At 55.7% G+C, this 27,761-nt stretch overlaps 2 protein-coding genes across 3 annotated transcripts; one reads left to right on the plus strand and one right to left on the minus strand.

Moving 5' to 3' along the window:
* The first annotated feature begins 5,839 nt into the window (after positions 1-5,839).
* Carhsp1 (calcium regulated heat stable protein 1) lies at positions 5,840-15,823 on the plus strand. 2 transcript variants are annotated; one of them, XM_042698401.1, is made up of 4 exons: positions 5,840-5,892; positions 11,831-11,995; positions 12,566-12,688; positions 13,604-15,823. In XM_042698401.1, exons 2-4 carry the CDS (start codon positions 11,838-11,840, stop codon positions 13,764-13,766), a joined length of 444 nt encoding a protein of 147 aa, XP_042554335.1. In that variant the 5' UTR covers positions 5,840-5,892; positions 11,831-11,837; the 3' UTR covers positions 13,767-15,823. The 2 variants fall into 2 exon arrangements, with proteins under 2 accessions (XP_042554335.1, XP_042554334.1); XM_042698400.1 differs by lacking the exon at positions 5,840-5,892 and adding an exon at positions 11,516-11,720.
* Positions 15,824-17,256: 1,433 nt separating this feature from the next.
* On the minus strand, positions 17,257-27,702 carry Pmm2 (phosphomannomutase 2). Its single transcript, XM_042698471.1, has 8 exons — positions 27,572-27,702; positions 24,002-24,113; positions 22,112-22,188; positions 21,369-21,460; positions 20,110-20,209; positions 19,944-20,019; positions 19,336-19,451; positions 17,257-18,254 (listed from the first exon to the last, which is right to left on the minus strand). The coding sequence occupies exons 1-8, from the start codon at positions 27,635-27,637 to the stop codon at positions 18,153-18,155; spliced, it is 741 nt and encodes a 246-aa protein (XP_042554405.1). The 5' UTR covers positions 27,638-27,702; the 3' UTR covers positions 17,257-18,152.
* Between the last annotated feature and the right edge of the window lie 59 nt (positions 27,703-27,761).

Below are 27,761 nucleotides of genomic sequence, written 5' to 3' on the forward strand. Positions count from 1 at the left end.
CCATTGTGATGTCTTGTTAGTGTTCTGGGCTGGGCTTTGTTCCGGTTCCTGCAGGAGAATGTGAGGCCGGCCTTGGACTTCACCGGGAGAACCGGTGCCAGGGAGTCTTTCTCCTCTTCCCACACCGCCCCCTGGCGGCCGGGAGCTCTCCGGGAGCTGGGTGAGGAGTTCCAGGCAGGCTCAGGGATGAGTGAGGCCAGAGCTGGCCGTTGTTGGGGACTGAATTCCAAAGGACTCATCAACCAGCGAAAATCAGGTCTGGAGGCCTTGCTCATCTGATCAAGCTCCAGGGGTAAGCACACAAGCTCCGTAAGTTTCAAAGCCCAGACTTTAAACCTTGGTATGGAGTCTCTGCTTCACTTCTGTAATCCTATTAACTCAGGAGGGTGAGATCTGAGGGTTGTAATTGGAATTCAGACCAGGCAGATAAATTTGAGAGACCTCTCTGTCTCCAGTTAACCAGCCAAATGCCAGATGTGGGGATGTGGCTCATCTGGTAGAGCACCAGGCTTGAGCAATCAAGCCAACTAAGAGAGCTCTTGTTCAAGTCCCAGCACCAAAGGAGCCAAAGGCAATTCTCCGGGGTGGGGGTAGGAGAGTGGTGATGGACTTTCTTCCTGGACCTACGACTTCCACAGGTGCATTTGTCAAACCCTAAGGAATTAATTAACCAGCCAATAACCAACAATAACAACCAAGTTCAAGGTCAATCTGAATGATGCGTGAGACCCTCCCTCCAAATGTAAAAACTATAACTGGGAGAGAGTGCGGGAAGGGGTGACATTGTCCAAAAAGTAACGTACTCTTGGGGCTGGGAAGGTGGCTCAGTGGTAGAGCACTTGCCTTGCATGCCTGAGGCTCTGGGTTCGATTCCTCAGCACCACATAAGCAAAAAGAAAAAAGCCGGAAGTGGCGCTGTGGCTCAAGTGGTAGAGCACTCGCCTTGAGCTGAAGAGCTGAGGGACAGCGTCTAGGCCCAGAGTTCAGGCCCCATGACCGGACCCAAAAAAGAAAAGAAAAGAAACCTACTCTTTACCTGACTCACATAACTGTACCCCCTCTGTAGATCACCAATATAGCAACAATAAAATAGAAAAAAATAAACATACATTTAAAAAAATACACACGAATTGGCTGTTGAGCTCAGTGGTAGAGCACTTGCCTGACTTGTGCAAGGCCTTGGTTTTGATCCTCCAATAAAGCAACAGAGAGGTGCAACCACATCTCTGTGCCCTGCAATGCCCCGCATGGCACCAACCCCAGGCTTCTATAGTGAGCTGAATTGCTTCTCAGATGCTGGAATTACAGGAGGTCACTGTCATTCCTGGCATTATTTTCTAACCAATACAGTGTAACAACTATCTACATGACTTAATGAAATAGCTTTCAATATAAGGATGTGTGAGGTCAGGACATCTTATGGAAGGGTCTCCAGCATGGAAGATTTCTGTGTCCTCAGGGAATCCCGGAACTGAGTCCCTTGAGATTCTTTTTTTTTGGTCCGGTCGTGGGCCCTGAACTCTGGGCCTGGGTGCTGTCCCTCAGCTCTTCATCTCAAGGCTAGCACTCTACCACTTGAGCCACAGCGCCACTTCCGGCTTTTTTCTTTTTGCTTATGTGGTGCTGAGGAATCGAACCCAGGGCCTCATGCATGCAAGGCAAGCGCTCTACCACTGAGCCACCTTCCCAGCCCCTCCCTTGAGATTCTGAAAGACAACTGTGGAGGGTAATGAGGTACCCTCTGCCGGTGGTAGGTGGTGTGTTGTTCACTTCCCAATGGTCCCAACTTCTGTGCACATTCGGATCAGTCTGACAATGAAAGTATGTTTAGGACAGGATAACAGTAATAAGCAAGCAACAACAACGAAGAAAAGCAATTCCAAGAAAACAAAGAGCAAGCCGCCAATGCGCCTAACTTTTTAAATTTTTATTTTTGTTGGTCCTAGGCTCGAACTCAGGGCCTGAGCGCTATCCCTGTGGTAGTGCTTTAAGGCACAGCTCCATTTCCAGTGTTTAGGGGGTTTCCTGGAGATAAAGAGTCTCACAGACTTTCCTGCCTGGTCTGGCTTCAAACTGTGATCCTCGGATCTCAGGCTCTTGAGTTGCTGGGATTATAGGTGTGAGTTATCAGCACCTAGCTGCACCTCTTTTTTTTTTGGATCAGTTGTGGGTCCTGAGTTCAGGGCCTGGACACTGTCCCTGAGCCTCTCTGTGCTCAAGGCTAGTGATCTACCACTTGAACCCCAGTACCACTTCTTTAATTGGAAGTAAGAGTCTCACAGGGACTTTTCTGTCTGGGCTGTGACTTGGAACTGTGATCCTCAGATCTCAGCCTCCTGAGTAGCTAGGATTACAGGTGTGAGCCACTGGCAGCGGGGCAGCACCAAACTCTTATCCTGACAAGTTCACCCATAGAAGTCTTGTTTAAAAAGCACTGTGACACAGCGTTGTATTTGTGGGCAAACGCCGAGCCATTGTCTCTTCTCTGAAAGCTTCTCATCCCCAGCCTGGGCTTCTGGGATCTACCCCATCCCAGTTTCTGTGCCAGGCTGACGGGAGTTAAACCTAAAGATCTCATCAGCTTCCCAGAGATGGGCTGAGGGCCCTATTTTACTCTTCTTCCCAGAGTGCATTGGGGCTGCACAATAGATTTGGGGTCCCAGTTCTGGGGACACTGAGATGGGCTCTCTTCTGTGGGACTTTGAGGGGCTGCAGCGGGGAGACCACTTGCTTTGGGCAGATGTGGGATGGAATTGGGGTCCGGTTCCAGGACAATTCCAGCTGTTGACACCAGAGGGCAGCATGAGGCTGCTGAGGGCTCCCTTACACCCAGCACGGACACCCCCACTCCCCAAGGTCCCCACCTCTGCATGCCTCCCCTTCCTCCCTGTCCTGGGCAGGCCTGGCTGGAAGGCAGAAGGCACAGGCCAGGAAGCGAGCCCCAGGTCACAGATCAGACCCTAGCCTCTCTGTACCAGGACAAAAGGGCATCCATGCAAGATTCTGGCTGGTGAGCCCCTCCTTGAAGGTCCTCGAGGTTAACATTTAAATCCTCAAAACAATCAATCTTCCAGCCTAGGGGTATGTCTCTCCTGAGACATACTCTACCCTCAGTGGCCATGGCTTCTGGGGTGGGGGCCTCACTTTCTATGGCCTGGAGGGGGATGTCACCCAGCACACGTTCAAATCCAGCTACTGCTTTTGCTCTCTGGGGTTTGAGGCAATGTGAGCTTCCCTTCCTCAGGCACAGATGGGGCGTCTGCCCCCCAGGACCGGGTGCAGATGGAAGGAGAGAAGCTGTGGCCAGCTCCAAAGGTGACGCCAATTACAGCGCATGGCAGGGCCTTGCGCTTGCTTGCTGTGATTGCTCTGAGAAAGCTGGGTATGGGAGACTGAGGCAGGAGGCTTGTAACTTTGAGGGTAATCTGGTCTGCAAATGTGTATGTATGTATGTGTGTGTGTGTGTGAATGTGTATATGCGTGTGTGTATACGTATGTGATAACTCAGATCACTATGGGCTGGATACATTTTTATGAAGTAACCCCCACATACGCCTCCCTCCCAAACTGAAGGACAGAAACTTGCCTGTGGTCCACCTGAATGCAATCAAAAGCCCCACTTGTGTGAACTGCGATGATACTTTTTGTTCTTCTGGGTTCTGACTCGCACAGCGTTCAATTCAGCCGTGAAAAGCAACAATGCGGCAGTGTTTGGCTTATCAGTTATGCTCCCTGTGGTACAATGGAAGAACATTTGCCTTCCCTTAGAAAGATACCTTGTAGTAGCTATCAGCTTTTTCCCAGCCCTGCATAGCTTCTGCTCTTCCTCTGTACGGATTCCTATAGATGCATGAGCCTTTTGTGTCTGCCTGCTCCCCCGCCCCCCTTCATTTTTGCCAGTCCTGAGGCTTGAACTCAAGGTTTGGGCATGGTTCCTGAGCTTCTATTCAAGGCTAGGGCTCTACCACTTGAGCCACAGCTCCACTTTTGGCTTTTTGGTGAGTAATTGGAGAGAAGAGTCTAGTGAATTTTCCTGCCTGGGTTGGCTTTGAATCATGATCCTTAGATCTCAGCCTCCTGAGTAGCTAGGATTACAGGCATGGATCACCAGCACTGGGTCCATATGCGGTTCTTTTCATGAATCAATCTTTTTTCCTGTCTTTGGTGGTATTAGTGACTGAATTCATGATCTCATACTTGCTAGGCAGGTAATCTACTACTTGGGTCACATCCATCCCAGTTTTAGCTTCTTTTTTTTTTTTTTGCCGGTTTATTGGCTACAAAAGCCTCATAGACTTTCCTGCCTGGGCTGGCTTTGAGTTTTGATCCTCAGATCTCAATCTCCTGTGTAGCTAGGATGACAGGTGTGAGCCACCAGCACCCATCTGGCTGTGTGTAACTCCTATTTTGTTTATCTGTTTGTCACTTGATGGGCGTTTGGGCTGCCTCTACCTTTTTGCTGTTTCTTTTTGCCTTGATGTCTACTTTCAGTTCTCTTGGTCAGGTACCAATTGTGGACTTGCTGGGTGGCATGGCCCGAGGCTCTGAGAACCTGCCAGAAAGTTCCACAGCTGTTGTACCCCACCGATCTAACCCTACCTGCAGCATCAGGGCCTTTTCCTCCTCTGCCAGGGAACAGCGGTGTTTTGTTCTGTACCACGTAGGGTGGCAGGGGTGGATGGGAAGTGTGGTCCACTCTTGGGCCTGCTGTCTGGGAGAGTTACAGGATGCTGCGAATACCAGCCTGACCCTGGGTCCCCGGAGCTGGAATTGCATTCCGGGTCTGCTTCTGACCTGCGGTCAGGCCCAGGTTACCGCTCTGTGCCGGCGACCTCCCCTGCCGAAAGGGAGTCAAAAGCCAGAAGAGGGGGTGCAGGCCTCTCATGTCAGCTCCGAGAGGCTGGGGTGGGAGGGTGGAAGGGCCCGAGGCCAGCCTGAGCTGCCCAGAGATGCCAGTCTCAAAGGGGGAAAACAAGAAAAAAAAGGAAAGGGAGGTAACAAACCATCTTCAGAGAGAGGACTCCATCATCGAGTAAAGTGGAAATAAAAATAAGAGCCAGGTGCTGGTGGCTCATGCCTGTAATCCTCCCTACTCAAGAGGCTGAGATCTGAGGATCGAAGTTCGAAGCCAACCCCGGGCAGGATAGTCAATGAGACTCCTGTCTCCAGTTAACCACCACTGGAAGGCGCAAATGGTCAGGCGCCAGCAGCCAAGCGCCCAGGCCTTGGGTTCCAGCCCCAGGACCAACACCCCCCTCCCCAACCAAACCAAATCCTCTCCCTTGATCTCCTGCCTTTGCCTGTTTGTTCCCCCATACATCCCCCCTACCCCCACCCTCCCACCCCCGTCTCTCTCTCGCGCTCTGGTTGTTCCTTTATCTCGTTCCTTCTGCCAAGACTCAGGCGCGCTGCTTATCTGGAGTGTCAAGGGGCAGGTGGGGGCCAGGCCCGACGTGCTGGTGGGGGGAGGGACACACACAGGTGCAGCAACCCGGTTCTCCACGCTCCGACAGAGCTGGGGCTCGCCGCGAGCGTCCCTAACCCCCATCTGCGCTTCTCCGCCCCGCACCTGCTGCTCTACTCCCCGAATCTCCGCCCCGCACCCGCTTTCCCGGCCGCTAGGCGCCAACACAAAGGTTCCCCCTAACCCGGGCTCCGCGCGCCTCGTCGGCCACGCCCCTGGCCCCGTCCCGGGGTCTCATTGGTCTAGAGCGCATGGAGGCGTGGCCTCAAGAGCACCGCCCTCCCATCCGGCTCCGCCCCTGGCTCCGACAAGTGTCCTCATTGGCCTGGAGCGCGGGGGCGTGGCCGCGCGCCCCCCGCCCTCCAGGCGGTCACGCCCCCTCCCCAGCGCGGCGCCCGCAGTCGGAGCGGAGTCGCTGGTGGAGCCGGGTGAGTCGCAGGGCGGGCCGCTTCTTCCCCGACCTTCGGGAGGGCTGTGCTGGGGAGCCCGGGCCCCGGGGGCCCCCGGTGCCCTGGTCTCCCTACCTCCTCGTGGGGATTGTTAGGGCTCCCCGGCTGCAGGCGCCTCGGGGCCCCCTGGGAAACACCGGCGGGCGCGGGGCCTGCGCGGGACCTCCCGCCCCGGGAAGCGGCGGGTGGCCGCGGCTGGAGGGACTCGAGGCTGCCGTCGGGGCGGCGCTTCCCGCCGTCCACCCGAGCGGGTGCGGGCCGCGCCCAGCCCTCCCCTCCGCCGTCGCGGGGTGACGGGGGCGCCGTGCGGGGGGGCGCCGTGCGGGGGGGGCGGAGCTCACCCCGGCTTGGCCAGGCCGGGGCGGCGGGGACGGCGGCCGGGCGCCCAGCGAGTGGCCGCCTGGGGGAGGCGGCGCCGCGGCGCGCTCCCGCCCCATGCCGGGGGGGGGGGTGCTCCCGGGGCCGAACCCGCCCGCAGCCCCCGCCCGCCCGCAGCCCCCGCGCGCCCACCCGCAGCCCCCGCTCGCAGCCCCCGCCCGCAGCCCGCGCCCGCAGCCCCCGCCCGCCCGCAGCCCCCGCCCGCAGCCCCCGCGCGCCCGCAGCCCCCGCCCGCAGCCCGGGTTTGCAAAGGCCGGAAACGCGACGTGCGTGTGTGTGGGGTTCGGAAAGGAAGCGTCGGGGCTCGCGGGGTGGTGGTGTGTGTTGGGGGGGTGATGTGGGCGTGTGCGGGGTGGGGGGAGCGGTCCGGAGCCCCCCCGGGGCGCGGCCTGCGTGCGGGGCGGGGGGGCGCGGGGGTCTCGGCGACGCACAGGCAACTTTCCGGGCAGGAAGGGGTGTGTGCGCGCGTGCGTGCGTGTGTGCGCGCGCGCGCGCGTGTGTGTGTGTGTGTGTGTGTGTGTGTGCGCGCGCGCGCGTGCGCAGTGCCGGGAGCCGGGCTAGTCCCGACCTCTTCTCTCTTTTTAAACAATGCCCCCCCCCCCCTTCTCAGCCCGGCGACCTCGGTCGGGGTCCGCTCGCCGATCCGCGGAAGCCCGGCCTGTGCCCGGGGGCAGTCCGCTCAAGTCCACGCCGGCGCCCGCGCGCGCGCCCTACTATTGTCCCCTTTGTACGCGCCGTGTCAAACTTTTCAGCCGGGCTCCTGCGGCTTCTGGCCGTCTCCTCCCCCTGCCCTCCCTTCCCCTCCTCTCCCCTCCCTCTCCCCCTTCCTCCCCTCCCTCGGGCTTCGCTCTTCCCGGCCCTCGCCGCCCGCGCGCCCGCACCCCCCCCCCCCCCCCGCCCGCGCGCGCGTTGAGCGAAGGGTCCGGGTGGAAGGTGGGTCCCCGCTCCGGGCCGCGCCCCTGCTTTGGCCCGGGCCTCGCTGGGCTCCGGGATCCGCGGGATCCGAGCCGCGGGGCCGGCTGTCGGGGTGCCCCGCCCCGGCCGGGGGCGGTCTCGGTGTGCCCGGGGGTCAGATCGCCCGGCCGGGCCGAGTGGGAGGGTTTGGGGAGGCAATCCCCCCCCCCCAGGGGACCTGCGGTTCTTTGTCCCTCTGAGTGAGCGCGGATCTCCGCGCCCGACTGCGCGCCCCGGGGCTGACCGGCCGGCGGGGGCGGGGCGGGGGGCCGAGTGGAGGGGGGAGGCTGGCATCGCCCTCCCCTCCCCACCCTCGCCCCCTCCCGCCCTGCTCGCCCCGGAACAATGGAGCCCAGTGTGGCCGCGTCCGCCCTGTGCGCCCTGCGCCCGGCCTCAGCCTGAGGCTCCTTCCGGGCCTTGGTCGCCCCCGGGGCCCCCTCTGTCCAGCCCCACTGACCCCCCCCCCCTCCGCACTGGCTCCCAGGCCGTCCCGCCCGGCTGGGGGAGGCCATGGGGCCGGCTGGGGACTCTCACCCCGTTTCCAGATGAGACTCGGGGACACTGGGAAACTTGGCAACCTTGCTACGTCCTGACCCCCGAGGCCAGCGCCCGCCACCTGCCCACCTGCCAGACTCAGGGGCCTGGCACGGGGGGGGGGGGCGTATGGGGGAGAGGAGAGCCAGCAAGCAGCAGGCTGACCTCGTCCCAGACAGCTGAAGCGTGCATCAGGGGAGAGGGGTGCCCAGCGGGTCCGAGGCCCTGGTTCCATTCCTGGGACTCAGCCTTTCTTTCCCCCAGAATCCCAGGCCCCGCCCAGCAGGGGTCCCACACAGCCTCAGGCCCCCCTCTGTCAAGTGAGTAAACCGCCCAGTCCTGTCTGCCGGCCTGGCCTGGAGCCGGGAGGCCCTGCACCCACTGCACCCCCCCCTCCCGGTGCCCCTGCCCTGAGAGAGCCCCCCCCCCCCCCCCCCCCCCCCGCCTGGGCTGGGGGTGTCCAGCTGTGGCCCTCCCCAGGCACAAACCCAGGAGAGACAGGACACCCCGATTCTGTAGAAGGAGCTTAAGGCAGGTGATGGCTTCGCTTAGGAATAAAACATCCAACAACTTGGAATGGAGCCCTCCCCGCTCCTCCCCGCCCCCTGCACCCCCGTCCCCATCTCGCCTTCTAGGAAAGGGGCCAGGGCCCCAAGGGTGCTCACCCCACGAGGGGGTTGGAAAGGCCAGAGACTGGTTTGCTCTGCGGAGTCCCCAGAACCTTCTAGCCGCAGCTGGAGTGGGGGGTGGGGTTATGGAAAATTCCCAGCCCCTTCTCTGTTCTGGGTGAACGCTGTGACATCCCCCTCCCCTGGGGACAGCGGGAGGGCGTGGCTTCCTCAGCCCCTCCCTCCCCAGGCTCTGGCTTGGCACCTGTCAGAACCGAGGGGCTGCTCAGGGGAAGGGGTGCCCTCCCGCCAGCCTGTGGGTGCGTGTGTCCTGTGTGCACACCCAGCCCCGTAGACACACCTGTGCAGGCATGCCTCACACACGTGTGCATCCAGCCCTGAACTCACGACCCGCCAGGGCGGTGACACTTACTCAGAACTGGTTGCACTCTGGGGGTCCATGCTGGGCCCGGCCCTAGAGCCTCCCGCAGGCCCCACCGGCAGGGTGGGGTGGCTGGGCCCCCCCCCCCCCCCAGCCCTGAGTGTGTGGCCCCAGCAGCCTCCTGGCCCGTGGAGCTGGGTTGTTTTCACAGCCAGACTCTGACCTGCTGAGCCTGCAGACACCGCGGCCATTCATGCCTCCTGCCCCGCCCCCCTGGGGCTGCTGCCCCGGCTGGCCAGCTGCGTCCACCACTGCCAGGGAGGCTGGCTCTCCCAGGACCCCCCCCCCCCCCCATTCCTTGACTGCCTGTTTCTTCTGTATTCTCAGCCAGACCCCATGCAGCCAAGGTTGTGGCGAGGGATGTAAGTGTGACATAAGTAGACTCCCGCTTCACCCCTGAGGGATGGGTGGGGGCACCGGAGGGCAGTGGGGGGTGCGTGGGCAGCTCTGTGTAGGGCCCTGAGAGCAGCGGATGATGCAACAGGGCTCACTTCCTGCTTCTCACATCACCCTGTGCGCTGCGTGGTCATGTGACCCTGACCCCAGGGCCATTGCACAGGCCCGGGACAGCCTCCCTCCGCATTCCAAATGACTCAATGTTCCCAGCCCCAGCCGCACTCAACACCTTCATTCAGGCTGCCTGCCCGCTTGCTTGTCACACACTTCTGCTAGCTTTGTGTGCTTGTTTTTGGTGGTGGCACTGGGGCTTGAACTCAGGGCCAGGATTGTGCTGGTAAGGCAGGTGCTAGGGCACGGGAGCCATTCATCTCCCATCCCTTTATTCCTTGTGTTCTGGATAAGGCCTGGGACTGAGGCCCCGCCTCCCTTAGCTCCCTTAGGCTGGGATGAGGGGCGTGCGCTCCCACACCCACCTCTCAGCAGGCTCTGGACGCGTTCACAGTTTGCTCTCTGGTGCCAGGCTCAGCCCTGCATCTCCAGGGCCACACGGACCTGATTCTGGTACCGGCACACACTGACCGGCTGAGTGACTTCATGGTGACTATTAAATGGACAGTCAGAGCTGACAGTTAGTGGGTGGATGGTCCGCCCAGGGCTTGGCATGTATTATTGTGGTTCAGCTTCATGGTGATTGAGTAGAGTCGGGAGTACTGTAATCCCCACTGACTAGAAGCAGACGTGGAAGCCCCGAGAAGTTAGGCAACTTACTGAAGATCACACAGCTGGTTGGAAAGAAAAACAAAAACAAACCAAGAGGCTCCAGTTAGGAGGAGGCCATGGTGGTCTCTGCCGCCATCCTGGAAGGACCTGGGTTCTTTTCCTCTCCTTCTCTGGGATAGCTTCCTTCCAAGAACTCTGGGAACTGGAACATTCTAGCACTCTATGACCTGTTCATGCTGGGGGGGGCCTAGACCGCCAGCCCAGCAGCTGGGGCCTCTCCGAGGTGGGGGCCTCCCTGGACTCGCGGTCCTGCCCGGCTGCAGCAGCAGCTAAGAAGAGGGTCAGGAGGTAGCTATGTGACTTCCTGCAGGAGGCCACGGCCGCCTTCCCCCGCGGGAGGGGGCTGCCGGGTAGGGGGGACCGAGTGGAGGAGATAGGGAGGAGAGGGGTGCCCTTTCCCCCACTGCCCGAGGCCCTGGACCATACAGCAGGAAGGCTTGCCGGGTCATCTAGTGAAAACTTGGACCCCGGGGCCTCGGAGTTAGTGACTTACCCAAAAGGGCGAATGGGCGTTCAGGCCCGTGGAAGGCGGCAGGGCTGGGGGTGGATTTTGCAAAAAGTATCCAGGAATAGACTTTTACTTTTTCCCACTGACTTCGGGATGTGTCAAAGACAGCTTGGAGCTGGGCCTGGTGGTACACGCCTGTAATCCTAGCGGCTCGAGCGGCAGAGATCAGGAGGATCTCAGTTCAGGCTTGGCCCCTGGTCAAAAACCAAAACCAAACAATGTGATACCCTATCTTGGAAAACAAAGCAACAATAAAAAAGCAAAAGAAAAGGCTGGAGGCTTGGCCCAAGTGGTAAATCATCATGCTTAGTTCATGTGAGGCCCTGAGTTCAAACCCTGTATGCCTTCCCCACCCCACCCCCCAAAGAGAGCTCAGATTTACGTCTGCATGTGACATTGCCCCTGCCCCTCTGTCCTGGGACAGTCAGCCTTCTCCCCTGGGCGTGTATCCCTCATCAGAGGCTTAGCAACTCTCACTTGGCTGGCCCCTTCTCAGACGGGGAAACTGAGTCAGGGACAGGGAAAGGCTTAGCCCAGGGCTGGATACCCGGGCTGCGTTGCTTCCCTGTTTAACCTTGGCTGTGGTGGCCAGATCCCCAGTGTGTCCCAGGTCACCAAGGGATGGGGCGTGGGGCTGGCCGGCTGGGCCACTCCTGGAGGCCCTCTTAAGAGTATATGGGTTTTGGAAGTTTCTAGAAGCACTCACTGGCCGCGGTGCCCTCTTTTACCCATTGCTTTCCTCATGGTGGCTGGTTCCTGGCCTTGGTGTCTAGCATTCAAGTCTCTGCCTCCCCGCCTCCCCCGCCCCGGAGCGTGCTCTGTCATCTCTATGTCAGAGCGTGGGATATAGAGGGGACTCTTGCGGTCTTGCCTTGGGGCCACCTGCTTTTGGGGGAGGGGGTAGGGTATGAACTCAACGGTCTCATGTTTTGCTCTACTTGTTTGTTCTGCTGGTGCTCTACCATTTGAGGCACGCCTCCAGCTTTGCCTTTTGCTGGCTATTTTGGCGATGGAGTGAAGACTTTGCTACCTAGGCTGGCCTTGAACCTCAGTCCTCCAGATCTTCAGCTGCCCCCTGAGTAGCTAGGAGTGCAGGCGTGACCCCTGGTGCTCATCAGCTCATTCACCTTGCCATCTTGTTGCACCACTGTGCTAGAAGGAGGCTGGCGACTGCCGGAGGAGCCCAGAGCCGGTGCCTGAGCTGGTAGGGCGAGGCTCCAAGCCAGGTCCCCTGTTTTCTCCAGCCGGAGCTGAGCCCGGGAGGCGGAGTGCTGGTCAGCGCGGCGTGACGCTGCCCCGCTCCCTTCTCTCCAGGTCAGCCATGTCATCTGAGCCTCCCCCGCCGCCACAGCCCCCCACGCATCAGGCCCCGGTCGGGCTGCTGGACACTCCTCGGGGCCGGGACCGGTCACCTTCTCCACATCGGGGCAACGTGGTCCCCAGCCCTCTGCCCACCCGCCGGACCAGGACCTTCTCCGCGTGAGTCTGAGAGGGAGGCAGGCCAGGAGGGAGACTGGGAAGGAGGCCAGGAGGGAGGCTCAGAGGTCCGCTAGCTCAGCTCCCTGCCCCCACATGGGAAACAGGCCTGGGAAAGCGTGCCGGGCTAGGCTCTGCAGAGGCTGACTGCTGTCAGTCTGCCCAGATGGATGCCTCCCACGCCTGCCGCGCACAAGCCAGCCAGCACCCCCCAGGGCTCAACCGCGAGCAGGGCGGGGTGCCACGGGTTTGCCCCAGCAAGAGTAGGTGGCTTGGCTTGGCCCGGCGCCGGTGGCTCACGCCTGTCATCCTAGCTACTCAGGAGGCTGAGATCTGAGGATCGAGGTTCAAAGCCAGCCTGGGCAGGAAAGTCCGTGAGACTCTCATCTCCATTGAACCACCAGAAAACCGGAAGTGGCGCTGTGGCTCCAGTGGTAGAGCGCTCGCCTTCAGCTGAAGAGCTGAGGGACAGCGCCCAGGCCCAGAGTTCAAGCCCCATGACCGACCAAAAATAAAAAGAGTGGGAGTCTGTGCCACAAGCTTGCCCGTTGCCCCTTCCCCGCTCTGTGGCAGGACGGTGCGGGCATCCCAGGGCCCTGTCTACAAAGGAGTCTGCAAGTGCTTCTGCAGGTCCAAGGGCCATGGCTTCATCACCCCAGCTGACGGCGGCCCCGACATCTTCCTGCACATCTCTGAGTGAGTCGGCGGTGGCAGGGCTGGGCGGGGACAGTGAGTGGTCACTCTGCTGCATGTCCATGTGCCTGGGCATCACGTGGGCAGACATAAGGTAGCTGGGGCTGATGGGAGCTGGGGTGGGGTCTGGATAGTCCTGTACAGCCCTGTCTGTCTCAACTGCCTGGCGTGGCCGTGTATGTGGGGGGGGGACACCACCCTGGTGTCCGTGGTAGACAGTATCTGTGTGCTCTGCCTTGGGCTGTGGGTCCACTTCCGGTGTCCCTCGGTGGGAGGCAGTCTGTGGAGGCAGGGATGCCAGTTCCTCGGCTCCAGGAAGGAAGTTTGGGGCTGGACCCTCGCTGTCATTACTTCACTGATTTCCTTCCTGAGTGTCTGGAATCCTCAGGGAGCTGGGCTGCGGCGGCCTGTGTGTCCTTGGGCTTGGAAGGAACCAGCAGCTTCTGGATCTCAGCCTCTCCTCAGTAGCTAGGATTCCAGACACCCTGTGGTCTTGAAACTGTTCATTCCCTGCTCTGCCTCCCGAGTAGCTGGGGTTACAGGCGTGTCCCGCCACGCCTGGCTCTGACAGGAACTTTCTTGGGGAGCTCAGGGGCGGAGATACAGTCCCCTAGGACTCTTGGGGACAGGGGCTAGTTATCCACCTCGCTTCCCTGGGTCTTCCTCTCATGGGGCCACGGGTTCCACAGGTACAGTCAAGGTGTGAACACCCACTGGGGGTCCCCGGCCAAGGAGCCAGTGAGGCAGAGCCGTGGCGCCCCGTTGGAAGGGCCGGAATGGCTGCTCCTTGCAAACGGCTCCGGTCAGCCAGCTGCGCGCCTATCCCGGCCAGTGGGGGGCTGGCGACTTGGGGTGGATGCTGTGGGGCTTTCCTGGATGGGCTCTGACTGTTCTTTGTAAACTCCCCCCCCCCTGCAGTGTGGAAGGGGAGTACGTCCCGGTGGAAGGCGACGAGGTCACCTATAAGATGTGCTCCATCCCACCCAAGAACGAGAAGCTGCAGGCTGTAGAGGTGGTCATCACTCACCTGGCACCGGGCACCAAGCATGAGACGTGGTCGGGGCATGTCGTCAGCAACTAGGGGACCCGCACGACCCTTCTCCCGGGTTTGGGGGAGACTTTGGGGGGAGGAGGAGGCAGGGCTACCCCGGCCATGACGACAATTCTATCATGCGATGGGGCTTCCAGTTGGGACGCGGCATTCCTGGAGGAGGAGAGGGGAATGGGGGAGGGTAGGCATGGGGGGTGGAGAGGGGCTTGGCGGCCACCAGCACAGCCTCCCGTCATCGCAACACGCTCTCCCCACCTGAAAAGCATTAAAAGCATTTAAAAAGGAGAGGCGCCCCCTGGTGGCTGAGTGGAAGGGCCACCCTGCTCCCCCTAGCTCTGGGGTGGGTCCCTGGTAGTATTTTCCTAGCTGTTGGGCTCAGCCCGCCCATCCCCTCCTGTAATTGGAGATTCAAAATCCTCAGGCCTGTGGCCTACTGAGACTTCCCCGGGGAAATTCCTCGCGCCCCCCCCCCCCCCCCCCCCCGGGCTGTCTTTGGAAGGAGGGGCTTGGCTTTCAGTGCCTTTGTGGTAGTGTCACTGCCATCTGGGACAAGTGTTCCCACAGGAGCGGATTCCCATCCTCCCCACCATCCCCCCCATCCCTGGGGCTAATCGCTACTTTCTCTGAAACTTTGTCCCTTCGCTGTCTAGTTTCTGGACACCTGCAGTTGTCCCAGGCCCGCCCATTCAGGTGGGGATGGAGATGGGTGCAGGGCGGCATTCTGGGAAAGGGAGGTCTTTTGTTTAAACACAGAACTTTTCTCTGGCGGGCATGGTGATTCATTTGTGTTAATTCCAGCACTTGGGAGGCTGAGGCTGGAGGACCGGATGTTTAAAGGCCAAGCTGGGATACACTGATCTTGTCTCAGAAAAACAAGGGTTTGGGGGTGTGGTTCAGTGGAAGAGTGTTGCTGAATATTCCAGAAGCCCTGGGTGCCATCCCCAGCACCACAAAAGAAGACCTTGGTCTGCACCCATCCTTCCAGAAAGACTGTGCATTCCGCTTGTAGTCAGCCTTGGAAAGCGAGAAATTGATGGAGAAATGGACGTTTGGTGAGGGTTGCGATGGAGTTCTTTCACACTGGTGTTAAGAAATGCTTATAGATCCTTTTTAAAAAAGTGATCCTGGAGCCTGGCTTCCTCCTCAAGAAGAAAACCTGATCGTTTTCATTTCCTTTGATATTGGGAGCTTGAACCCAGGGTCTTTTGCGCTGGTTTTTGTTTTTGTTTTTTTCATTTTCTTTTTTAAGCAGTCACCCAGAGCTGGCTGTTTGCACCTGGCAGCGACAGTGTGGGATTCCGTAGTTAGTTCCAGTGTGTGCATGCTTATGGCTTTCTTTGCTGTGTGCTTTGGTTTTCATTGGGATTTAAAAATAGCAATCATTGGGGCAATCAACAGTCCGTATGTAGTCAGGAATGCTTGACAGCACCGAGAGGTGGGTCTTGAAGCCAGGCTGATGATCTGGCCAGGATAGGCAAAAGCCCAACTGATCTGGGCAGCCACACGGGCTGCGTGGAGGGTCTACTCGTGGATGCCGTTGGTCGTTCTAGCCCTGTGGGGCGAAGACTAGACATCATTTGCCAGGGATACTTATTTGAAGTAGGGGGATGAGTGTGTGTGTGTAGCCACAGCCATTCAGTTATAGATTGTTTTGTCACTGGCCGTGCACCGTGGGGTGGCCAGGTCAAAGGTGGTCCCCTTTCCCGCTGGTGTTGGCTTCCTCTCCCCTGTGTTCCCAGGGGCCTGGCCACTGAGTACACGGCACAATTCCCAAGCCCCTGGCTTCTCAACGTCTCTGGATGGCTGTCCTGGCTCAGGCGTGCTGGCTGGCTGGCTGGCGGCCGGCTCTGCCCCCACGGTGACCGCTGGATTCTCTCACTTGGCAGAATCCTTTGTATAAAGGGCTTTCTGTGCGGCCACATCTTTTCAGTTCAGGAACGTTCTGGAACTGCAAGCTTTGAGAGCTGAAAGGGACCTGCTATCCCCTCAGTCTCAGTTTACGAATGGAGAGGGACACAGGGTTAGTGACCGGGCTGCGCCTCCCGCCAGCCACCTTTCTCTATTCAATAAAGTCTGTTTTGCGCACAGCTCTGTGTGTTTGTGCTCGTGTAAGCTTCCCTGTGTGCTGAAGGTCGGGGAGTGAGGCATCTGTGTTTCCCCCCCCCCCCCAAATGAAGGTGATCACTGGCATGGTGGGTGGTGGGTAAATGTCCCTGTTTGAGGACACAGCGCATCGGGGCCGAGTTCTCGGGGCCACTGAGCTACACATGAGGCTGTCTCCCATGCTGGAGGTTCAGTGGCCCAGGGCTGAGGACAGCCTGGTGTAAGTAGGGACAGGTGACAGCTAGGGAGGAGGGTGGAATAGGGGTGGGGTGGGGCGCTGCTCTGGGGAGGGGCCTTTGCACAGAAGAGTGACCTTCTCTGGTGTGTAGAAGGCTGTGCAGGAAGCTCTTGGGGACTTGTCAGATGGAGTGAGCACAGGTCCGAGTGGCAGGGGGAAGCTGGGGGTGGGGGTGGGGTAAACTAGAGGCCAGGCATAACTGGGAAATCAGCCTGGGGTGAGTTCTAGAGACTGACTTTGGGGTACTGTGCAGGCGTGAGGGGCTAAGGTGAAGGGGGAAGAGGAAGAAACAAGGAATTCAGATGGGGAGGGGAGGATTTGAACCCTCTCCAGTTCCTTCCCACCCAGCAGGCCCTGGCCCTGTGGTCAGCTTCATCCAGGCTCCTCTCCCCAGCCTTCTTCCAACACCCTGGCTGACCTCGGGCCCACAGGCGCCTCTGCTCCCCATTGCTCAATGTGTCTTGCACGGGAATGACTTGTGCTGCCTCCTGCCAGCACCTGGGAGCTGAGGGAATGAGGGGAGAGCGGCGGGGTCCTGGCCCACGAAATGCGTTGCTGCAAGTGGCTTCTTTACGAAATACACGACCCATCTGACAGGTGAACCAGTGAGGCAGAGCTCAGCAGAGGCACAGCTGGCCAGCGGCTGCCCTCACCTGGTCCACCTCGGAAATCTGCTGCTCTGGGCGCAAACAAGTGTCCTATCTACCAAGGCCCCTGGGAGATGGAGGAGGAGGGGTTTGGAAGGGGGAGAGGGGAAGCAAAGCCTGTGTGGGAAGGAGGCTGATCTGCAGGAGGGGGCAGGGAAAGGGGGGCACGGATGAGCGGTGGAGGGGGTTCCCTCACGGCCAGTGTGGGAGCTTTGGCACACTGACAGCCTGTAGCCAGCCCTCTGCTGCCCCCAGAAAGCCAACCAGGAGTGCAGCTGAGGCAGAGCACAGGAGAGGGTGAGCTGCGAGCTGGGGTTCTCTCCAAGCCCGGGAAAGCCTTGCCAATCTCTCTCCAACACCCACTCTGCCAACAGAGGAAGTGAGGGCTCATGTGGCAGAATGCTGGTCTTGAATGAGAAAGCTTAGCTCGCTAGGCCCCAGTTGAAGCCCCAGCATGCATGCACGTGCACGTGTGCGCGTGCGCACGCACACACACACACACACACACAAACACACACACACATCATGGGAATGAAAGTAGGAAATGATGAGGTCTCTTTAATGTGCCACACCTCCCAGTCCTCAGTGTCCTGGGCCTCAGGCCCCAGCTCCAAGCACAGAGGGGCTTTGGGTCCTGGACATGACATGTGAACCGTTCTGGGAGCTCTTCTCGCTGTGTGGGCTCCTTGCAGGCCTGGGAAAGATGGTGGCGGTGGGCGGGGCAGGTGGAACGCTGGCTTCTGTCCTGGTACCCAGGGTGGATCCTCTTGGTGAGGCCTGACATTCCAGGGGCTGCAGAAGCTGGGCCAAGGTCTTCTCAGGCCCAGGTCCTGGACAGGGCTGCTGCCCATGTCCCCCCTGGTCCTCTGTCCTCCCCGCTCTATGGACAGCAGCCTGAGTTCGGTCTGCCAAGGTGCACCCTGTGTGGGATCAGTGTCTTCAGCCAGCCAGCCGTGTGGCAGGCCCCTCTGAGGTCTGTGGCTCATAAGCAGAAAGGGGCTGGAAATTGGTGCGTCCAGCCATCTGGCTAACACTGCCAGGCCTCTGTCAGACTGGGGCAAGTGTTCTGGGTCACTGCAGTTGGTGTCCCTCCCTTCCCACCACCAAGTCTCCACTTTTGGTGTCAATGCAAAGAGGGAGGACCCAGATACTCTTACCATGAAGTAAAACAAACAAAACCTGTTGCCAGACTGGGGGGTAGGGGGGCCGTCTTCTTGGAGTTACTCTTTTAAGCATCTTTTTGCATGTGCCAGTACTCCACCAAGGCCATGCCCCGCCTACTGCTGTTCTCAATGTCTCTCCTGGTGCTGTTGGCATTGGAGGTGGAGACTGTTGGGAGTGGAGGTGGCTGGTGAACTAGCGGCAGGCCTAGGAGCTGGGGGCTCCGGGATTTGGCCTGGAGTGACCTCAGGTTGGTCTCTGCTAGCATCATGGGAAGAGCTCCTCACAGATCCTGCGTGTGTCCTCGGGGGCTGTGACCGTGTGGCCCACAGTTCTCGGGTCTGTGAAGATCTCGTGGTCATTGCCACCCTGCAGAGACACAAGCACGTATTGGTACATGGCTCCACACTGCCCCAGGCCTCGAGGAAGCTGGTTTGTATTGCGGTGGGCAGGAAGCGCAGAAGCGTGTCAGGACTAAGCGATTTAACCTTCCCCTGAACTGCAGATGAGCAAAGAACACATAATTATGCTTATGAAAGACATCTTGTCACTCTTGTGAAGATCTAAGAGGCTTATTTTTCTGTAAAGAAAGTGAACACAGCAAGTGACAGAATTCTCACAGCCATTGGGTGTGTTTCCTCCAGTGCTGGGACTTGTACGGGTCAGGAGGAGCGTGCTGCCAGTGGCCATCCAGTGAAGAGGCAGGGCTGCAGGCTGAGGGTGTGGTTTCAGGAGTGGGTGGGCCACAGCCCGGCTTTCAGCTGCAGAGACTCCAGTCTCTACAGTGAAGACCCCAGCGCTTTCTAGTTTGGAGGCAGGATCCTGGCGGCCCAGGCTGGCCTGGAACTCAATCCTCCTGCCTCAGTGTCTCTAAGTAGGATTAAAGCACGCTAGTGCTTTCATTTTTGTGAGATGGTGGTCAGGGAGAGCCTTGCTCTGCTGCCTGGTGTGGCGCTGGGGAAAGTGTGTCTGTGTCCTCCTCCTGCTGGTGCTGGCCCATACCACTGCGGCAGCTCTCAGTTCCCAGTTTCAGTGTGACCACAGCTTGGGATTTCAAGTCCCAATTCCCACTGTCCCTGGAGCCCTCAACCAGCCTTCCCTCTCCTCCTCCCTTCCTGACATTTACATTGGATGGTGGGGGAAGAGCGGGCTTTGAAGTGCAGAGGAGTTTACAGCACCAGGGGTCACAGCACCAGAGGCAGGGCCTCTGGGAGATGCAAGAAGCAGGTAATATTTAATTCAAGAGCCACACAGAAAGGATCCACTAACGTGCTGCAGAGTGACCCTGGCCTCTGCTGGGACACTGGCACCTGATCTTGGAGGCTCCACCCCTCTGAGGACAGAAGCCATCGCTCGTCTTGAGCTAGGGACAGACAGCCTCATCACCACCGCCTTCCCAATTCATGCCCCAACCGAACTGAACACACTGCAAAAACGTGGTCATACTTACTGGCATGGTTTTGTCTCCAAAGAAATATATGGTCTTAAAACCGTCATTTTCCAAGTGTCTCAGGCAGTACCTCTTGTCCCACCCCTCAGGAAAGACATCAAAGCTGATCTGACCTCCTGCCAGGAGGGGAGCAGACAAAGGAAAAGCCACAGTGAAAAGGATGAGGAAAGCGCTGGGGTGTGGTACCCACACCTGTAATCCTAGCCACTCAGGACACTGAAATCTGAAGATGGTCGTTGGAAGCCAGCCTGGGCAGGAAAGTTAGACTCTTATTTCCAATTAACCACCCAAAAGCCCGAAGTGCAATGCATAAGCCCTGAGCAAAAAAGCCAAGGAACAGCGCCCAAGCAAAATGGCAAAATGCAGGCAGGAAGAGTCCTGCTATGACAGGATGGAGAGCCATCCCCACAGTGTGAGCCACTTCTGAACTGGGGATGTCCTGGCCATGTAGAGAGGGGGCCAGCTCCTGACAGCCTGCACTGCCCGCCCACGTGATCTCCCAACCTGACCCATACTGAGCCCAGGGCGGCCCTCAGTAGCTCAGCCACCCCTAACAAATTCCTGGCAAGTGGATATCAAAGTGTGTGGCACATCTCCATATACTCTACCTATGGAAAACGTGAGGCCTTTCCCTGCAAACTCCTTCCGCAGGTCTGCTACAAATTTTTGTCGTATATTTTCTTTCTAAGGGAGGGGAAAAAAAGATGCATTAGTTACTGGCCACATGTGTTGCTTCCCTAAGTCCAGCTGCTCCCAGGGCATTTCAGCACCTACTTTATCCAGCTCGTAGAACTCAACTCGTTCTTCCTGGCTACAACTCCTTCCAATAGGGGATACATTCAACATCCCATTTCGGAATTCAATGAAAGTTCCCCTGGGAAGGAAAGAAAAGAGGAGCGGTCCCTCAAATTCCTACTCACTTGAGCAGCACCTCAGGTGGGAAAGCAGCTGAGCAGCTAGGCGATTTTAGATAGAAGGGGCTCAAGGGACATACAGTAGCCTTGAAATGTGGCTAATGTGCGTTGAGACCCAGGATGAAAACAAATGGAATGGGAGAGAATGCTGATCAATCACAAACTGCCCCGTCGAGAGCAAACCCCTCTGTGTAACAAAAAAAGGACTATGGTGGCTCATGCCCTTAATCCTACTCAGGAGGCAGAGATCTAAGGATCATGGTTCAAAGCCCAACCTGGGCAGGAAAGTCCCTGAGATTTTTTTTTTTTGGTTGGTCAGGGGACTTGAACTCTGGGCCTGGGCACTGTCCCTCAGCTCTTCAGTTCAAGGCGAGCGTTCTACCAGTTTTCTGGTAGTTTATTGGAGATAAGAGTCTCACAGACTTTCTTGCCAGGGCTGGCTTTGAACCATGGTCCTCAGATCTCAGCCTCCTCAGTAGCTAGGATGACAGGCGTGAGCCACTGGCACCTGGCTCCCTGAAACTCAAGCTGAAGAGCTCAGGGACAGTACCCAGGCCCAGAGTTCAAGTCCCACAACCGAGTGAGATGTGAGCTGTCTACAAAAGACAGGAATGTGCCCATGTGCTGGGAGAAGGGCTGCCATGAGGGAAGGGGGAACCAATGCCAGGTCTTTGGCTCTGCCAACAGAGGCCAGAAATCCAGACATTCTGAAATGGGAAATTAGACTAAGTGGTTAATTCTGATTGTATCTGATGCTAGGGGCCTCCAGCTAGAATCTTCCATATGTGGAATCTCGTTGCTCTTTTTACAAGCTCTTTCACAGGTGCTTCACCTCACTAACAGCCTCTGATAGTGCACCATTTCCCACGGCTGAGCCACTGGACATAGCATCCTATGCTTACACTACTGGCCTTACAGACTGTTTCCAACTTTTTTTCCTTTCTTTGGAGATTCTCCTACCTCTGCCTCCTGAGTGCTGGGATTATAGGCATGCAACACCCCTCCTGGCTTTCCATTTCTTCTTCTTAAGTGCTGGGTTCTGGGTATAAATGAAACCGAGTCTACCAAATGACATTGTTCCACGTTCCAGTAGAGCCTCTGGGCTCAGAGCAAACTCACCTTTTCTTCGGGAGTTTAATTTTTGCTATGTAGCTCAGGCAGTAGTTGATTACGTCTTGGATTAGGGCCTCACCCAGATGACCTTGGATATTCTACACAGAGAAAACACTGGAGTTACTTTATTAAGCAGGAAGTGTTTTCAACCAGCTTTCCAGTAAACCAGTTCTTCAACCTCTGCTTCTGGAAAGCCACAGGCTGCTGCAGCCAGGCTGGCAGCAGTGCCAGCGTCACCCCACTGCATTTTTACCTCTCCCAAGCCACAAAGGCTTTGCTCAAAACCATTTTCTGCCTCATTACTCAAGAGTTTTCTGTTCGTTGCCTTGCAAACGCTTCCTGGAAGGTCTAGAGAGCTTACTGCTGTTGCTTTTATTCAATTAAAACATGGCCAGATAATGATAGAGATTGTATTTGTTCCACTTTAGCTTTTTCTTCTGTGAGAGCTACAACTACCTCTTAGAGCTGCTTTCAATAGGCCGCCAGGCCTTGTTTTTGCTGTCATGATAAATATTAGACAGAAACACTCTCCAAAACCAATGATACAAGATCACTGACCAATCCAGAGTAGTATTATAATAGCCTGTCTCATGGTTCAAAACTTCGTATTTTAACAGTTATACAGTTTAGATTCCCTCCCTCCCATCCCCCAGCTCCCTGGCATCTCCCCGGAGACATCCAATGTTAAATACCCTTTTAGACAACATTTTTATGGTAGGATATAGTAGATCATTTACTGAAGAACCTACCTGTTTACACAAGAATTTCCCATCTTTGTAGGCCACCAAGCCATTTTCTGAGAACACATAATCATATTTCTCAACCACTACAATCAAAACAAAAGACAACTCAGAATGCAATATAAACACCTACATTTCCATTTTGATTAACCCCCAGCACCAATAAAGCAGCTGCACTCCAGGAAGAACCACGAAGGACAAGTTCATCTTAGCACACAGTGTGTGGCGCAGGGCTCCTGGCATTTAGATCTGAAGGATGAAGACCGGCTTGGAGGTGGGAGGGTGGCTGGGGGTTCTGGGTCCCTGCCTTCAGCCGGCCTGCCTGTGAGGAGTGGCTGGCTCCTCACAGCTCCTCAGCCCCACCATGGACCAGCAGCAGTGCCATCATGCTTTCTACACCAGAAATTGGTGGGGGACAGGCTGAGAATCACAACTTTTTTTTTTTTAAGGTGAGGCTTGTAATCAAGTCTGACATGGAAACTACCACATCCTTCAGGCACTTGTTAAAATGCAGATTTCCGGGCCCAGCGCCACTTGGCTGCATCTCTGTGTTGGTGGGCACGCACACTTGAAATTTAACAAAGTAACTGACTGATGCACGTGGCTTTAGGCTGTTGTCTAGATGTGTGCTTTGCCTTTGCTGTTTCACATTCTCTGGAGAGCACAGACACTCTTCTATCCCTGACCACGTATTAAATACACCACCAAAAGCAGGAAGCACAATCACCACCAGACAACAGGATATCTGGGGCTTAATGCAGCCATTAAGTCATTCATAGCATTTCCAAACAGCATCTACAAGGAAATTAGGTGTAAGTGGAACAGAAAGCTTTAAAGGGACTGCATGAATTACTTTTCCAGAAGCCAGGATCCAGTAAGCTCAGTCTACACAAATTTGTACTCCTTAAGATATGACATGCAGAACAGTCCTTCCCCAGACTGTCTCAGGGGACGTGGGTAAAGCTGCCTTTGCGTGTACTCTACTGGCATCTAGTGGGTAGAGGTCAAGGACAGTGCTCAATACTCAGGCCAACCCCATAGCAGAGAATTACGCAGCTCACGATACCAATAATGTCAGGGCTGAGAAACTGTGTTCCAGAGGAGTTGGTTCCAACTCTGGCAAGAAGGGTGTGGTTCTTGTTTTGTTCTGTACAGAAGATACTCTTGCCTCAAGCCTTTTGAGTGTGTGAGTGTGTGTGTGTGTGTGTGTGTGTGTGGCGTGTGTGCACTGCCCAGCATGACAAGGGGTTTTAAAGAACTATTTGTCCATCTTCCCACCCACCATCTCTCAGAGGCCAGCATCCCAAAGGTATCTGCAGAGACCAGTCCTGGGGTTCATGGCCCACAAAACCAGAGTTCCTCGAAATCAGAGAGCCCCATTGGCAGCTGTGCCCAAAAATCTCTGAGGGTATTTGCTACAACACAGTTCCTAGGTCCCATAGATCTACTGAATCAGAATCTGCAGGGAAGGAGCCAATAAAACTTTCTGGGTTTAGTACATGTGAAGAGCCTGGTGACTCTCATCTCCTATGACTGGGAAACTCAGGGAACTCTAGGTTAGGACAACAGCGGGGAGGAACCTAGGCCCAGAGGGTACCCCATCTGGGTAAAGACAGCCTGACATGGGGTCAGGCTGAGGCTGCAGGGCAAGGATAGGGGACGAGCAAGCAGTCCAGGTAGAAAGATTTCTGTGTGCAATCTACCCATGAAGGGTCCATCAATGACTCCAGGACTTACAGGATTAAAAGCAAAGGAGGGCAAAGGCAGAGAACACTCTTTCCTCAAGGAAGCAGAAAGGTTGGCTTACGGGGAGGGCAGCAGATTGTACTTGAGACAGGGCCCAGTATCCTCAGGAGAAGTTAATCTTTGACAAAATGCAATTAGCAATGGATTGGTTACCATCGTTTCCCAGCTGCTCTTGCACTTTCTCAAAGTCCGACCCGCCTACCACTCCGATTTTCGTCTTCTGCCTCAATTTTTGTAGAAAGTCATCCATTTCCTTCGTAATTTTCTACATTTCAAGGAGGAACATGTAACAGTCATGAGCCATAAAATAACCCAACTCCTATTTTTATACATAGCCAGTTAAGTTACCAGGTCTGTAGTTTTCTATATATACTCAGGCATGTGAGTTATAATTTTGTCTATGAAGTTTGTACTGGAATAAACTCGTAAAATTTTACATACATTTACCCAAACTTAAACACATAGGAATTTATGAGTAGTTGTGTGTTGCTCTAGCTTTTTGCTGTTGTTTAGACATGGGGGGTGGGGAGGGGTCTTGCAATGTTGCCCAAGCTGATTTTGAATTCCTGGGTTTAAGAGATCCTCTTGTCTCAGTCTCCTGGGTAGCTGGTATTACAAGTTGTATGCAGGATACTATCAGTTATGTTTGCTTATTTAGTTTTGTTTTGAGACAGGATCTTACTATGTAACCTTGGAATATAGCAACATCTGTTTGTGTACAAGATATCTATGGCTTCAAAGCAGAGAAGAGCAGTTGTGACAGGTCGTGTGCTCTGCGGAGTCTCCCAATATTCACTGTCTGATGGTAAGCTATTAGGTGTGGTTACAGATTATAAAGTCTTGGTTCTTAAGGAATGCAAGCGAAGATATTAAGGGAGATACACTAAGATGACCACTGTCTAGAAGGGTAGAGATAAAGTTAACATGATGACGTGTCAACTATTTTTACATATGGGATATAGTTATTCTGTGTATTTCTCTTCAATGATTCATGGTTCATCAAAAAAAAAATTTAATGCTCTGAAGAAAGAGAATGATTCATGTGGGTTTATAGGCCCTTCTTTTTGAAAGCTTTTGTTCTAAGTCTCAATTGTTTTAGATGGAATGGCACTTTAAGCAAAGTACTTAGCACGGAAAAACCTCCTACTGAAACCGTGATTCGTGCAACTCTTTTATTAGAGTTCATGTGAACTAGATTTAACCTGTGTCGATCATATCCTGTTATAACAGCAATAAAAGACATCCTGTTCTTTCTCTTTCAAATTGCATCGTGCTTATCAAATATTTGAGAATATACATATGTCAGGGGAAAAGGCCGTGTAAGATCTATGCTATTTTGTTACCTGTAGTTCCCAGCCCATAGAAAAAATACCTTCTAAATGATAGATTTTTTTTTTTTCTGAATGTAAAAATTATTTATCTTCACAGCAAAGAAAAATAATGTTTCAAGGGAACATATTCTGGGGCACTTGGCTTCTTTGTGAATTGCACTTTATGCTTAAGATATCCTGATGCTTTCTGGGCACCAACACTAAACTAACAGCATACCCAGCATCTGGAAATTTCAACCTTGACAAATAATGCTTTTGAGGCCCAGGAAATTCCTTTAGGTCTGCTTTGTGAATTCAATGTCAGGGACTTGAAATTGGGTTCCAGTTTCCTTATTATTTTTTCTACCTGTCCTGAGGCTTGAACTCAGGGTCTGGGCCCCGTCTGAGCTTTTTTGCTCAAGGATAGCAGCACTCTATCACTCTGAGCCACAGGTCCACTTCCGCTTTTTTTTTTCCTTGTTTGTTTTTGAGTGGGTAATTGGAGAAAAGAGTCTCATGGAGACTTTTCTGTCTGGACTGGCTTTGAACCCTGATCCTCAGATCTCAGCCTTCTGAGTAGCTAGGAATAGACACGTGAACCACTGGCACCCGGCTTTTGAAATACTAATAAAAAACTACCCTACCTAGGATGAAAGACGGAGGGAGATAAGGAGTCCCACACTGGGTAAAAAAGGATTGGGGGGGGGGGGGGCTGGGAAGGTGGCTCAATGGTAGAGTGCTTGCCTTGCATGCCTGAGGCCCTGGGTTCGATTCCTCAGCACCACATAAGCAAAAAGAAAAAAGCCGGAAGTGGTGCTGTAACTCAAGTGGTAGAGCGCTAGCCTTGAGCTGAAGAGCTGAGGGACAGCGCCCAGGCCCAGAGTTCAGGCCCCACGACCAGACCCAAAAAAAGAAAAAAAAAAAAAAAAAAAAGGATTAGAGGGAGAGGACGTGGGCATGTGCTAATACCGCCTAGGTTCAATTCTTAATATACTGTAGGCCAAATTAGGCGGCTGTTTTTTGTTTTTTAATATGGAAAGCTTCATGAATGTGTCTTCTCTGTATCTTTCCAATTTTAGTATATGTGCTGCTGCAGCAAGCACATGGCAGCTGTTTTTATAACCAAGTTTTATTGGAACACATGCAGTCTAAGTTTTGCACTGATGTGGGGCAGTTACTACAGGCCATACAGTCTGCCAAGACAAAAATATTTACTATGCATAGTCCTTTACAAAAAAAGACTAAGAGGGGCTGGGAAGGTGGCTCAGTGGTAGAGTGCTTGCCTTGCATGCATGAGGCCCTGGGTTCAATTCCTCAGCACCACATAAGCAGAAAAAGATGGAAGTGGCACTGTGGCTCAAGTGGTAGAGTGCTAGCCTTGAGCTGAAGAGCTGAAGTGCCTAGGCCCAGAGTTCAGGCCCACGACCGAGAAAGAAAAAAAAAAAAAAAAAAGACTAAAAGCCAGATGCTGGTGGCTCATGCTTGTAATCCTAGCTATCCAGGAGGTTGAGATCTGAGGATTGAGGTTCAAAGCCAGCCCCGTCAGGAAAGTGCGTGAAACTCTTATCTCCAATAAACCACCAGAAAACTGAAAGTGGCGCTATGGTTCAAATAGTAGAGCGCTAGCCTTGAGCCGAAGAGCCGAGGGATAGTGCCCAGGCCCAGAGTTCAGGCCCCACGACTGGACCCCTCCCCCCCCCCAAAAAAAAAAAAAAAAAAGAAAGAACTGCTGTGACCAGATCTAGATTACTAGACCCTTGCAACAATTCACAAGTGTATGTTGATCACTGAATCTCAGGGGTTAGAAATTTCGGCCCTTGGGGGGGGGGGGGCGGGTACACTTACGGACACACACACACACACACACACACACACACGACGTGGCTTTCTAGAGGACACTTCACCAAAGGGGGTGAGATAGGAGTGGAGGCTAATGAGGCTATTTGGGTCCAGGCTCAAGTCTTAAAAAGCCTCTTGTTCGGCGACCAGTTTGTGCAAAAGAGATGAAAAGAGCCCCGTGGCAAAGCTGCATTAACGGCCGGTGGGAAGCCCGGTGGGCGGGAGGTGCTCCGTGGGTCGCCTGTCAGGCCCGAGGGCGGAGGCTGCGGGAAGTGGCTGCTCTTTACTGATCCCCGAGTTCGAATCCGCACGGACAGGATTCCACCAGACCCTCGGGACGCCCTGGGGCGCGGGCGCGGCCCCCACGGCGCGCTGAAGCTGTGGCGATTCCCCGAGGGGAACTGCGGGGCTCAGGGCTAACCACGGCGCGGACCCGAGACCGGACCCGGACCGGGACCCTCCGTCCCGGGCCACGCCGCCCGGCTCGGCTGGGGGGCCCGGGCCGGCTGCACCCGACACAAGCTTCCGCCCCCGTTTCCCCGGGGCGGTGGTGGGCCTCCCGGGCGCCGCCTACCTGCCGCGGGGCCGTCAGGGTCCCATCCACGTCGAAGAGGCAGAGCGCGGGACCCGACGCCGCCATCTCCACGACCTCCGGGCGCTACTTGACAGGACGCGCTGGCGGCTGGAACTCAAACCGGAACTCGAACCGGAATTTCCGGGTCCGCCCACCGCCGCAAGGCATGTTGGGAAAGGAGACTCCCGCA

This window comes from Dipodomys spectabilis, unplaced genomic scaffold (assembly GCF_019054845.1).
Source record: "Dipodomys spectabilis isolate Male_0828 unplaced genomic scaffold, ASM1905484v1 ptg000231l, whole genome shotgun sequence".
In the NCBI taxonomy this organism is placed as follows: Eukaryota; Metazoa; Chordata; class Mammalia; order Rodentia; family Heteromyidae; genus Dipodomys; species Dipodomys spectabilis.